Below are 14,766 nucleotides of genomic sequence, written 5' to 3' on the forward strand. Positions count from 1 at the left end.
GTCACATGGAAATTTACATCTATACAAACAATTTTGTTTTCCAAGAAAACAAAATATATCCACTAAGGGCATAACGATTCATCTACTACATCGACGTATGAATTTATATTCCTACGATCCGAGACAAACAGTTTGAAAAAATATCCAATCTGCATCAGACCAGTCTACCTCGCCTACTGTATCCCACAATGCAAAGCGCTGGACCGCTACAGGCTACGGTTACAACAACAACAAGCAGCCAAAAACGGCTTGTTTTTTTATATTTTTTCGTAGCTATTTCATCACTAAATTCACTTCTGAACATTTTTGAGGCGAAAAATCAACTGTGTAGATTTTGAATGTTGATAGGTTTACGACATTAGATGGCGAATCGAACATTTGCTCCGACGTTTTCGGAGTTTAGAAGCTCCACAAACTGCCGTGACAGCTAGCTATAGCGCCTGCCGGGGTCGCTACCTCTCCAGCCGGGCGGTCACGCTCACAGACCGCTACGAGCTGCTGGAGCTCTCTAGAGACCGGTCTGTAGACGACTCACAGACCGCTACGAGCTGCTGGAGCTCTCTAGAGACCGGTCTGTAGACGACTCACAGACCGCTACGAGCTGCTGGAGCTCTCTAGAGACCGGTCTGTAGACGACTCACAGACCGCTATGAGCTGCTGGAGCTCTCTAGAGACCGGTCTGTAGACGACTCACAGACCGCTACGAGCTGCTGGAGCTCTCTAGAGACCGGTCTGTAGGCGACTCACAGACCGCTACGAGCTGCTGGAGCTCTCTAGAGACCGGTCTGTAGACGACTCACAGACCGCTACGAGCTGCTGGAGCTCTCTAGAGACCGGTCTGTAGACGACTCACAAACCGCTACGAGCTGCTGGAGCTCTCTAGAGACCGGTCTGTAGACGACTCACAAACCGCTATGAGCTGCTGGAACTCTCTAGAGACCGGTCTGTAGACGACTCACAAACCGCTACGAGCTGCTGGAGCTCTCTAGAGACCGGTCTGTAGACGACTCACAAACCGCTACGAGCTGCTGGAGCTCTCTAGAGACCGGTCTGTAGACGACTCACAAACCGCTACGAGCTGCTGGAGCTCTCTAGAGACCGGTCTGTAGACGACTCACAAACCGCTATGAGCTGCTGGAACTCTCTAGAGACCGGTCTGTAGACGAGGGGCTTTTATTTCCTTGTTGACGGATAGTTTTGTTTAAATATCACAACACAGATGTCCGTTATAAAGTAACAGGAACCTGTGTTTATCTGCCTTTTTGGAGTTGAAAAGCTCCACAATCGCCCGCGGGCGTAGCTCCCTGGCGAGCCGGCCAGTGACGCTCACAGAGCGGCTACAGAGCAGCAGAGTGGCGACTAATATTCTAATTGTGGTAGGAGTTTGTTTTTTTTGTCCAGTGCTTTAAGAGCTGGTTTAAGGGCTACAGCGTGGTCTAGCATACTGCAGAATACATCACTTTAACCGTTGCATATTGCACACTACTCAGGAACGCAGTATGCAGTTTGTACTGTTTACTGTGTTCGTCAGTAGTATGTAGTAGGCGGTTTCGGATACAGCTCTTTACTGGACTCACCAGATGTTTCATCCATACTGTCACTCTGCTAGAAACCCACAAGAGAGACATTCAACCAGAGGAGCTGCTGAGAAACACAACATACACATTTAAAAACAATTCTTGTTGAATTTAATTCAAATATCCGTCACTGAAAGGTCAGGAGAGAAACCTTTTCTTTAAGATATATAGAAATATGTAACTTGATAAAGGTGAAACCCTACAAATTATTGCATTTGATCTTTTCATTCAGCTTAAAAAATAAAAAGTAACATCTCAGCTAAACAACTTTTGCAATGGCTTTATTTATTATTATTATTATACCTTTAATTGTGTGAGATTGTATTTTTCCACCTCTGCTTCAAATTTACATGAAGCTTCAAACATTCACTCTGAGAGCTCTGCAGTGCAAATACTGTTCACAGATCTTCTCTTTCAGCTTCTTACCAACATTTTAACTTCTTATTTTTTTAAACACTATGTTTGTTTAAAAGAGGATGCGTACTGTAATCGTTGGAGATTAACCAGTAACTTGTGTTCTTATCACTGCAGTCTCTGTCACGTCAGGGTTTTTGCTTCCCCGCTGACCTTTGTCTTGGACACATGATGTTCTTATCTATCTACTTTCTTATCTATAGAATGATATAGTTGAATAACTCCAGTAAAGAGTTTTAAAAACGGCTTTTCAAATGGATTTCTAAATAAGTGAATTTAAAACATTTTATTTCTGAACAAATACAAACACATGATAAGATGTCTTGTAGCCTGTTTCAGTTAGTTGTTTATCTTTGATTACTTCAGGCCTCGTACCGGTTACCGGTTACCGGTTACCGGTTACCGGTTACCGTTATCCTTCTGGTGTCTCGGCCTCGGCCTCCATTAATCTGTTAAGCCGAGAACTACAGTTCTTGTTTGTTTGTTTGTTTGTTTGTTTATTTGTTTGTTTATTTGTTTATTTGTTTGCCTCGTTGGTGTGTTTTTTTAAGGTCATATATTTTATATTTTTGATTAGAAAAGTTCCTTAAAAGTGACTCACCTGATGTTTCAGCCATTCTGTCACTCTGCTCCACGAGAGAGAGATTCAACTAGAGGGGCTGCTGGCTGTTTAAAAAAAACAATACTAATTAAATAAATAATAATAATAATAATAATAATAATGTTAATAATAATAATAATAATAATAATAATAATAATAATGTTAATAATAATAATAATAATAATAATAATAATAATAATAATAATAATAATAATGTTAATAATAATAATAATAATAAATACAAATATATACAGTATATATCACGCTACACTGTTCACAAATGCTGTGACAATTGTGAAAATTGTAGAAATCGATGCAACAGCGTAATTAAAATTTAAATAATTTCAGCTTCTTGTTTTCTTCTTTGAGAAAAACAAACAATTATTGCATTTGATTTTTGCAGTGTAGCCAAAAAAAGAAAAATCTCAACTACAATAACTTTTGCGATGGCATTATTCATTTATCTTTATTTATTTCTGAATTGGAAAATTAAATAAATCTAATTTCTAACCCTCCAAAAAGTAAAGATACCATAAGACTGTAACTTGTAGTGTGTTTGACAGCTGTCATTTAATTTCTCTTTGAACATGTGAACGTATCCGAGGTTGATGCTGTTATCTTGAACTGCCGGTCTGCATTAGAGCCGTCAATCAATCACAAATTAATCGCACATTTTTTATCTGTTCTAAATGTACCTTAAAGGGAGAAGTATTTAATCCTCTTATCAACACTGTAGTGGACAAATATGCTGCTTTATGCAAATGTATGTATATATTTATTATTGTAAATCAGTTAACAACACAAAACAATGACAGATATTGTCCAGAAACCCTCACAGGTACTTATGTATAATGTATATGTAGTATACGTACTTACTTATGTATAATGAAATATATATAAATACATAAATAAATAAATATAGATATGAAAAATTAAAAGTAATAGTAAATAAAATTAAAAGCAAAAATGAATAGATAAATAAGAAATATAAAAAAATAAAAATGGAAAATAAAAAATAGATAAATAAATGGAAAAATAAATGAAAATGGAAAATAAAAAAATGTAATAGATAAAAAATAAATAAATAGATAGATAAATACATAAATAAATAAATATAAAAAATATAAATTAATGAACAACACAAATCAATGACAGATATTGATCCAGAAACCCTCACAGGTACTGCATTTAGCATAAAACAATATGCTCCAATCATAACATGTCAAACTGCAGCCCAACAGGCAACAACAGCTGTCAGTGTGTCAGTGTGCTGACTTGACTATGACTTGCCCCAAACTGCATGTGATTATCATAAAGTGGGCATGTCTGTAAAGGGGAGACTCGTGGGTACCCATAGAACCCATTTACATTCACTGATCTGGAGGTCAGAGGTCAAGGGACCCCTTTGAAAATGGACATGTCAGTTTTTCCTCGTCAAAATGTAGTGTAAGTTTGGAGCGTTATTTAACCTCCTTCATGACAAGCTAACATGACATGGTTGGTACCGATGGATTCATCAGGTTTTATAGTGTCATATGATACCAGGATCTTCACTCTAGCTTTTTAATTCTGAACCGCTACAACCTAAAAATCACAGGTTTGCGTTAACGTGTTACTATCCTGTTAACTTTGACAGCCCTAGTTGGCCTATTTTTTGACGCTGTAGCTATATATGTCAGGTGATACTTCCTACCAGCACCACAAAGTAAAGTATCTCCACTCAGTGTATGTTTTCATTGGTTTGCTTTTATCTTGAGTTTACTCACCAGAAATTGTTTCTGCCTTATTTTCCCTCCAATAAAGAAAAGTAGGAACTGATAACCGACTCACTGACAGCTGAGTCCAGAAAGGAGACCGAAGGTGTGTCAGGAGAAAACAAGAAACGTGACTGGAAAGAATGAATGAGACTTTGGTCCTGAACTTTAATCATACGTAGCTTAGAAACGCTCTCCACAGATATCTGTACCTGAACTCACCTGAGACAACACACGTTCTGCCATCTCAAAATATGACAAGTACTTTAAATGATCCATAAAAAGAGAATAATGAAACAATCATAGTCTAACTTTTGTGTAGTATTTCGTAATGAATGCTCTTTTTTTTCATAACTGGTTTCTCTACAGTTACAACGAGATAATAACGCCTTAATACTAATTAGTTTCAACGCCACTTATTTCTTTAACACAAACAATCCTTCAGAGGGCGTAGCGGGCTCACTTACCAACCGGGTCAGACTAGCTGGTCATGAAGGAGGTTAAATAACACTCCAATCTTACTCTAAATGTTGGAGAGGAAAAACTGTCATGTCCATTTTCAAAGGGTCCCTTGACCTCTGACCTCCAGATATGTGAATGTGTGAGGGCTTTTGTTGGAAAAAATGTCCAATAAAAAGTCTGAAAAAAAAATTAAAAAAAGCCAAAAGAAAGTCCAGAAAATGTCGAAAAGAAAGGCAGAAAAAAAATACAGTTACTGGTATCATATTAAACTAGTAAACCTGATGAATCCATCGGTACCCACCATGTCAGACTAGCTGGTCATGAAGGAGGTTAAATAACGCTCCAAACTTACATGTTGTCGAGGAAAAACTGTCATGGCCATGTTCAAAGATGTCCCTTGACCTCTGACCTCCAGATCAGTGAATGGGTTCTCTGGGTACCCACGAGTCTCCCCTTTACAGACATGCCAACGTCCAGTTCTGAAAACATGAGGGGACTCATTGTTCTACGGTACCGCTGGTATCGTCAGGGCTTCAGACTTTTATATTCATATATTTGTGGATTTCTATTACATTTATTTAAAACAAAACATATTTGTCTGCATCAGAAATATATATATTTTTTATGTGGATTTTTTTTACATTTATATACAAAGATAATTATTTTTCTGTGCATTCTGTGCAGTCATTTATTTATAAATCACAAAATACTGAGACTGATCTGAACCCATAGAAGAATTACAAAAACACAACAGGATAATGATTGCATAGTTTGGAGATAAAATAATGATCCAAATGAGAACGTAAAGATGTCAAATGAATAAATAAACACATGCTGATCTGCAGGTAACTTCATCTAGAGCTTTCCTCTGCTGCTTTATGAATACGATCCACCCAAACCTGGCAGCAACACGCAGTCACACCACAATAAATCAGACCTTTAACCTGCAGTTTGACTGTAAAATACACCTGTGACGGAGTTTATGAAACTTAATATTACGACCAACCAAAAACAAAAGATTAAAGAGAATATCATCCCCAAGATTCAACACCTATTTGTTAAATTCATCTGGTTTTGTGGATTCAAACGGCTCATTTTAAACTAACGAAGACACACTGATTCTTAGTTTCAGCTGATTATACACTAAAGAAAACATAGTTATTAATATTATATTGCATTTCTCTAAACACTCCTTTAACCCAACATGGATCATAAAAACAGAATCATTAAACCTTCGAACTTCATGTCAGTTATGTAAGATCATAACGACGTCGGCCTCCTGTTGACTCTGGTATTTATGAGCCTGAAGCCGCCACCTGGATCTCTTCAAAAAGCTGCTGATGCATGTTGGGACGTTTTCAGAGTTGTTGTAGTCGTGGTGGATCCTGAGCAGTAATTATTTCTGAACATTTCTTTTTGGCTTCTTCTTCTTCCTAAGAAAAAAAGAAAGATATGTATTGTGTTATTGTGCTCAGCTGTAAAATCCACAAACTGTTCTGAGTTAATGTGAAAGTGAAGAACGTTTTCTTTTGTCAGTTTAATATATTATAGAAAAGTCCTGTATTCGATACGACCTCAGTGAAACATCATTTTAGTTGTTGTTGACGCTGGAGTCGGAGACAAGTTGCTTAAACCCTGTGGTGATTTCTGTTGGTTGTATTTCGCTCCATACAGAGAGCTTAAGTCCCGCCCCTTCCTGTGAACCCCATAGGACGTTATTTATGAATAAATATGTGCAGTAATCAACGGAGAGAGATTCTGAAAGTTGGAGTTGGAGCGCTGCGCATGGCGGCGGCGCTCTACGGTTAGAGTTCTGGGGGGTAGCTCTGTAAACCGCGACAAGAAAAAATTAAGATTTTTATTTTATTAAATAACTGTATTTATTATAATATAAATAAACGATCGGTCTTGATATTGTTGGCTTAAAGTGTTTAGTCAGTTTCAAATAGTGCAGCCAGGCAGATGAAGAAGTGAAAAGTGTCCTGTCTTTCTTTCTTTCTTTCTTTCTTTCTTTCTTTATTTGTTACCTCAATACAGAAAGTGAGGAAGGGCGCCCAACGTCATTTAATTTTTTTAATTTTTATTTATTTGTTTTTATTTATTTATTTATTAATTTATTCATTTGTTTGTTTGTTTATTTGTTACCTCCATGCAGAAAATGAGGAAGGGCGCCCAACGTCATTTTAATTTTTTTAATGTTTATTCATTTGTTTGTTTGCTTATTTATTTATTTATTTATATATGTATTTGTTTATTTGTTACCTCAATGCAGAAAATCAGGAAGGGCATCCATCAGCATTTCTTTTTAAAATTTGTATTTATTTATTTGTTTGTTTGTTTGTTTGTTTGTTTGTTTATTTGTTTATTTGTTACCTTAATGCAGAAAATGAGAAAAGGTGCCCACTGACATTTCTTTTTTTAATTTTTATTTATTTATTAATTAATTTATTTGTTTATTTATTTATTTAGTTAGTTAATTAGTTATTTAGTTCGTTAGTTCGTTGTAGAGGGCGACCAGCGCCGCCCCCCAGATGATGGCCCCCTACAGTAGGCGTCCGCCTATATGGCCTATGCGTAAAGCCGGCCCTGATCATAGACCAGACAATCAATCAATAAAATAATCTGCAGATTAATCGATGTATTTGTCCCGACGACGTCATATTCAGTCGACAGAGAAACTGTCTTTATGAGCAGCACAGAAACAAACATCAAATATGATGATTTATAAGTTAATATTTCTGCAGACGTCTCATCCTCACTCCTCTTTTTCATGTCCTTATTTCTGTACTGAAGAAGTCGACGTCTTCATTTGTAATCCCGCCTCCAGAGCTCTGATTGGCTCCGTTGTTTTCCACCTTGAAGTGCAGCACCAGATGTTTTAAATTTCTGAAAAATTCAATGATGTGGGCGTCAATTTAGGAGCTTCAGATCAAGAAGAGTCGGCTGGGATTTTCGGATTTTCGGATTTTCGGATCAGTGTTTGTGCTCTGTAGTGTGTTATTAAAGATTAAAGTCCCCTGTACTATACATACCTTGTGTATGTACTGAGGTATAAATAGGGCTACACATAGGCTCTTCAAAACATGCTCATTTTGTAAATTAGCTGGCACAGTTTCCACCCCTGGATAACAGATCCAGATGTGTTTCCTTTAAGCTTTGAGCTCCCTAATGAGAAACCCGGCGGAGAACGAGGTGCAGCTGTTATTTAGAGTGTTAAAGGTCCTGAAACTGGATTTTATAGATCTGTCTCCTGCAGCTCCGCAGGGTTTTACATGTTCACCACATCTGGGTCAGGAGGCCCCCGCATGCCTGCAGCGGCGGGACAGGCGTCTGCATGTCTGCCGTCGGGACGCACGCATAAATACCTGGACGTCCAGACGCCGCGTTCACTGTCGGACCGTCTGCAGGTGGAAGACGGACGAGGAGGCTGAGAGACACCAACATGGTCCCACTGAGGCTGGTCGCCTTCGGCTGTGAGTATTATCCGCTCTGCTTTACTCAAACCTTTCTGTTGGTTTGGTTTATAGACGTGGCATTTATACTCTCTAGTTATATCTCAAATCTAAACTAAAGTTTTGAATCATTTGGGTGTTCGAGTCTGGAGGAAATAGTTGAAGTATAATAAATTATAAATGTCAGAATGTGATGCATAAACAGGAACTGTGAACAATCTAGAAACAAAAGATGTAATTTAAGTTTTTTAAACTAGATTTAATTTACTGATGATGGAGCTTTCACTTGTTTCCTCCCTGATTTGTGTTTTACAACAAAGAGGATGTTGGAGGATAGATTCTTGGTTTGTTACATTTCATTTTTACCGTAATATTTGGTATTTATTTTCTATACCTTCTACATGTATGTTGACATTTATAATACATTTGCACAGCAGAGATATATCTTTAATATTATTTTACTGTATTTCTTTATGTCTTTTATCTAGTTTAAAGTAGAGTAGTTGGTATGTAGAGAGAGATTTGGAAATCTCTCTTTTCTATCTATCTATCTATCTATCTATCTATCTATCTATCTATCTATCCTAATGAAACACAATCTGTTGTTTAATCAGTATTTAGAAAGATGATTATTTTATCCTCACATGTTTATATTTTGTTGAGTGAAGCTGTCATTCTGACTTCAGAATGTCTTCACATGTCTCTTTGTGATGTCGGTTTACATGCATGTTGTTGTGAATTACAGTAAGCGTTAAAGTTCCTGTTAGTAACTTGTTCAGGTATAAATCATTGCGGATCGGTGTCTCATGGTCTCTCGTGTGTCTCATGGTCTCTCGTGTGTCTCATGGTCTCTCGTGTGTCTCATGGTCTCTCGTGTGTCTCATGGTCTCTCGTGTGTCTCCGCTGTTCAGACTCAGACTCCAACACAAACTCCAGTGAAGCACCAAAACCTCTTGGTTGTATCTAGTGAAGCTGTTAAACAGTGTTGGCCGCGGTCGGAGGACGCGGGGGAGACCGTAGCTTTGGTCTCCAGGACCGGAGTCTCTGCTCCTCTGCTCCTCTGCTCCTCTGCCTGCCTTCACTCACACACCACGCTCCTTCTCTCTCTCTCTCTCTCTCCACCTCTCACGTGCATGCTGCTCACTCCACACTGCAGAAGAGTTAGTTTAGCTCTGAGAATATCTAGTGAATGTTCAGTGGACGTTTGTGCAGAAATAACTGCTGCAGCTCCTCCAGACCAACAGAGGTTTCCCGTGTCTTGTGAAGTGACGGGGCTCCGCAGAGAGAAACGTTATCGTCTCCGACCAAAACTCCGACGTCTCCCCCGTTCCCTCCGGCCGCGGTCGGGAGGCTGAGGCGGGAAAAGCCAACACTAGGATCAGCAGTGATTCATGGAGAGACCTTGGTCTGGTCAGCTAACATTACTGCCAAGCAGCTGAAATATAGAGTGATATTGTGCTTTTAGCTGACGTGTGTCTCCTCACTGTGTTGAGTGATGCTCCTTCATGTCTATGTAGAGCGAGCACAAGCGCCAGCAACAGGACGCTGACTTTAGTTGACTTAACGGACACAGGTGAAGCTGTTAACAACACATTTAGGATTCTTACTAACAGTTCTTTTAAATGTTGTAACTCAGATGAACTTGTGTTTTCAGTGCTGGCTGCTGCTTGGTATTTCACTCGTGCTGCTGGTGAGTTTATAATGAAACTGGTCGTCTCTGTTCGCTCTGCTGTGAGCCACAACAAAATATAGAATTTACAGTTATGATCACGTTTACAGCATTTATAAGAAAATGTATTAAATGAATGAGCCTAAATTTGATTGAATAATGTTCTTCCAGTGCACAACACTCAAAGAAACACTGACTAGTAATGATGATGATGATGATGATGATGATGATGATGATGTGTGTGTTCTGACAGAGGGAGAGGTCATCTACGCCTGTCTCAATGAAACCGCTCAGATATCATGTGGTAAGAAAACATTCATCTTTATCTCCTTATGGCAGGGGTCAGGGGTCAGGGGTCAGAGGTCAGAGGTCAGGAGTCAGAGGTCAGGGGTCAGCAACCTGCGTCTCTTTAGCTCCTCTCCAGTGGCTCCCTGTGGATTTATAAAAATGGAAATGAATAACTGTTTTTTGTTTACATTTTAATTTTTATTTATCATTGTTGTAGGTCTATGGTACGACGGTACGACGGAGTATTAGGGCCACATTGAGGAAAAATAAATCTGAGATTATGAGAATAAAGTCATAATATTATAAAGTAGTAATTTTACGTGTTATTTTATTTTTCTCTCGTCAAGTTATGACTTTATTCTCGTAATATTACGACTTTTTTTCTCGTAAAATTCTGACTTTATTCTGTAAATCTCAGATGTGTTTCCCCTCAATGTGGCCCTAATACTCCGTAGTACATTGTCTCTTTGGCCCTCACTGCATTAGACTAATATACTATATACTGAGACTATAAACTGTGTTACCTTCATCACAATGACCAGATGTTTTGCGGCTCCAGACAGATTTAGTTTTTGTCTAAAATGTCTGTTTTGATAGTAAAGGTCGCTGAGCCCTGTCTTCTGGGGACGGTTCATTTCAATGTCTGTTTTGATAGTAAAGGTCGCTGAGCCCTGTCTTCTGGGGATGGTTCATTTCAACACTTTATTGTTACTTTGAATTATTATCGATTGCAATTTGTTTTTACACTTAACAAACAAAATATGAAATGCTGATCCGGGAGCTTCAGGAGAGCTGGGAGGTGGATGTTGTTCCCTTTAGACCAGCCGTTCACAAAGACGGGGTCAGGAGGACACAACTTTAGCTCGAGTGATACAGTCATACATTAACGTTCTAGCAGCATCAGACTGTCGTCTCCAACTCAACCTCTTGGACTGATATGATCAGGAGAGCGACTCGATGTGTTTCCCAGTTTGGGACAAAAAGTTAACAAATGAAATGTGGTGTTGATTTTGTGACTCCTCCTCTTCCTGCAGACGTCGGCGCGAAGATAAAGCTGGATCACATCCTGTACAAGGTCGGCGTGGGGACGAGGTGCGGCGAGGGAAAACGCTACCCAGACGACGGGCCAGACAACTACTGCTCCTTCCCCTACGCTGAGATGGTGGTGGAGGACCTGTAAGAACAACTCCTCATCTCTGTACATCAAGTAGAGATCATTTTATCCTCTAGATGGCAGAAGGACTTCGCCATGAGCTGACAGGAAATACTCACATCTGTCCGTCTGTCTCCAGCTGTGCCAACAAGAGGTCCTGTGAGGTCCCCGTCACTGAGCCAGTGTTTGGTGAATATCCCTGTAAGGAGCAGACCAGGTACCTGGAGGTGTCCTACACCTGCGCCACACCACCACCTCCTCCACCTCCACCGCCACCTCCAACCAAACCTGACTGTACGTACACACCTACTCTATACTCCCATTGATACATGATACATTCCCTTAACCTCTAACCTCTAACCTTTTACCCCTAACCTCTAACCTCTAACCTTAAACTAAACCCTTAAAGCTGCCGTTAGTGACGTTTATAAATGAAATGGAGGCGGACCGTTGTGGTTCAGAGGGAGCTGAGCTGGAAGGCAAAGCTCTCAATTTACCGGTCCATCTACGTTCCGACCCTCACCTCTGGTCATGAGCTTTGGGGAGTGACAGAAAGAATGAGGTCGCGGATACAAACCGATTATTAACTGACAAGATTTGTGCCTCGTGCCAGCTGCAGTGTACGAGCACAACAGACAACTGAGTCCCCAGTTCAGCGTCTGGGAGCGTTAACTTAGCAGCTAGGATGCTGCGTGTAGTGTCGCGGACATGCAGCCACTTTCCCAGTAAAAGTCTCCACCTCACATTTAGTTTAGTTTAGCAGGTTGTCAGCTGTGTGTCTGCCCGGTGTAACTTTAGCGAGTGTCCAACAAACAGTGTGTGTGTTTGTGCTAACGAGTGTCCGTGTGTGTGTTGGAGGTGAGTGTGAGGTTGTTGGTGGCGTTCTAGCTGTGATCGTAGGTGTAGCAGTGTGTGGACAGTTTATTTGTCGGTGAATAAATGCTATGAAACTACAACTCCTCCGCTCCGCTCAAGCGAGCTGGAGAGACGGAGCCGACTTCCTGTTTCCTGATCTTCCCGTAACCGATGGCGTTAATCGGTTAAAATACTTAATGTCTAATAAAAGGTTAATTATTAACATTCCTAGATTGGACGCCTCCCTTTGGAGGTTTTCTGGTTACGTCCAGCTGGTAAGAGGCCCTGGGGCAGACCCAGAACACGCCAGAGAGATTACATATCTGGTCTGGTCTGGCCTCGGGGTCCCCCAGGAAGAGCTGGAAAATGTTGCTGGAGCGGGACGCCTGGAATTCTCTGCTAAACCTGCCGCCCCGAGACCCGGATAAGAGGAAGATGATGGATGGATGGATGTTTAGCTGTAAAATGAGAAAGTGTTCTCCGGCCGCTGGGCGGTGTTTGGTTTGGTGCTTGGTCACAAACTATCTCACTTTACATTTAAACAGTAAACTCGGGGGCCGCCTCTAAAAACACGTGGAAAACGCCAGCCGTGCCGCTTTTATCCTTTTATCCAAGGTGCTTTGGAGGTTGCGCTCCTGTCGTTCCTGCTGTTACTAAGCAACCAAAACCTACACGCTGCGATGAGGATGACGATGATGATGATGATGATGTGGTATTTAAGCAGTAAAAGCCAGAAAGATAAATGGATTTCCAGCACCGTAAATCCTTTCCTTCCTCTTTCCAATCAAGGAGGGTGAAAACAGGAGAGGTCACACATCATCAAGGCGTCATATCTTCGGGGTACAACTCCCAGCCTCTTTCAATAAATTCAAAATCAAAAATCAAATCATTTACATGCGCTGTGTTCGACTACTTTTTCCTGTCTGTGTTGATTTCTCCTCAAAGTGAAGCTCCTGATTCTCATCACTGCTCCTGTTTCCTCTGCAGGCGTAGACAAACCAGCCGATGAAGAATGACGCTTCTAAACCTTTACTGGACAGAAAACAGCGTGAAGACGCATCACCTCCATCTCTAACATCTCAGTAACAACCTCATGCTGTCGTGTTCTTTACTGTCTGACGAACCAGAAACAACCTGATATTTTACATCTTAAAATACAAGTCTGGATTCATGTATCTAAAATGTGTAAAACCTATCTGAGCTTAATTACTCCAGAAGGATTATAAGTCATTAAAATCATTGTTTTCCTCCTACGTTGTGCGTTTTGTGAAATAACTTCATCACCTTCAGCTGATAAAACCGCCTCACCTCAAGGTCAGCAGCTGCTCTGATGTAGCGTCTATCACTTCACACGCTCTCTGTCATGAAGAGTGTGGATGTTGAAATGTCTTTATTTGTGTCTGAACTTGTTTATAATCTAAGTTTTATATTCTGACAACAGATGAAAATGTTTTTATCATCAGTCGGGTGTTTTATATCAGTTTGGTTTTGAGAGTTGATTGAAAGAGAAATGAGGCATTACTGCAGTAAAAGTACTAAAACCACGCTGTGGAAATACTCCACTACAAGTAAAAGTCCTGCATTCAACACCTGACTGATGTGAAGGTATAGATCTGTCCGTGTTTTCATTGGATCCACCAGAGTCTCAGCTTTACAGTGAGACCCAATTTATGGAATTCAAGACTGTTTATGGACCCAAACTGCATGTGATGATCATAAAGTGGGCATGTCTGTAAAGGGGAGACTCGTGGGTACCCATAGAACCCATTTACATTCACTGATCTGGAGGTCAGAGGTCAAGGGACCCCTTTGAAAATGGACATGTCAACCCACAAAAAGTTATAATATTTCCTAAACTGAGGGCTCAGGTTTTCTCCTCTGGGTGGCGCTGCTGGTCCGTTCAACAGGTTCATTAATACTGTCACTGTTGTCCAAAAGACACATTAGACTGAATGACAAAAAGTACATTTTAAATATATTTTAAACATGTTATTAAATTATTTAACATTTTAATAAGTAATAAGGAAGTAAAACTATTAATAGACACATTTAATGACCATTAATACCTTTTAGTTTCTGCATCCTTTACCTGCAGATCTTATTATTAATCTCTTTATATGTTGAGTTTTTATGTTCTTGACTTTAGAAACAGCAGTTTGTTAGTAGCTGTTCCGGGGCTTTCGATCATTTCACATCTTCCTCAGTTTATTATATTATTTACTTAATATTTTGTATTTTAAATGCATCAGTGAAGTAATCAGTCATAACGACCAGTTGAAACATGAATCTTTATTCCAGTTCTTTTATTTCTACAGTTGAATCAATAACTGCGTTACTCGATTAGTCGATTTAAGTATTAATGAATTTATCAGAGGCTATTTTAATCATTTTCAAGAGAAAATTACAAATATTTCCAGCTTGAAATGTGTTGGTTTTCTGTGTTTTATATCATGGTAGAAGACTGAATATCTTCTGTTGGTCGGACGAAATAAGTAAAAACATGTTGCAACAGTGATCCAAAAACAAATAATATAATATATA

General features: G+C 39.6%; 1 protein-coding gene across 4 annotated transcripts in view; it reads left to right on the forward strand.

Moving 5' to 3' along the window:
- Window positions 1-13,468, forward strand: part of LOC119492997 (L-rhamnose-binding lectin SML-like) — a 301,994-nt gene extending 288,526 nt beyond the window's left edge. For 3 of the 4 annotated variants that reach the window (XM_037777946.1, XM_037777947.1, XM_037777948.1), the window contains exons 3-8: window positions 8,065-8,281; window positions 9,915-9,950; window positions 10,183-10,233; window positions 11,252-11,393; window positions 11,510-11,664; window positions 13,213-13,468. In XM_037777946.1, coding sequence (XP_037633874.1) covers window positions 8,251-8,281; window positions 9,915-9,950; window positions 10,183-10,233; window positions 11,252-11,393; window positions 11,510-11,664; window positions 13,213-13,241 — 444 coding nt within the window. In that variant the 5' untranslated portion in view covers window positions 8,065-8,250 and the 3' untranslated portion in view covers window positions 13,242-13,468. Of the gene's footprint in view, window positions 1-8,064; window positions 8,282-9,914; window positions 9,951-10,182; window positions 10,234-11,251; window positions 11,394-11,509; window positions 11,665-13,014; window positions 13,066-13,212 lie in introns of all 4 variants that reach the window. The other variant, XM_037777949.1, reaches the window with a different exon arrangement.
- The last annotated feature ends 1,298 nt before the right edge of the window (window positions 13,469-14,766 follow it).

The sequence above is a fragment of the Sebastes umbrosus genome, chromosome 8 (assembly GCF_015220745.1).
Source record: "Sebastes umbrosus isolate fSebUmb1 chromosome 8, fSebUmb1.pri, whole genome shotgun sequence".
Lineage (NCBI taxonomy): Eukaryota > Metazoa > Chordata > Actinopteri > Perciformes > Sebastidae > Sebastes > Sebastes umbrosus.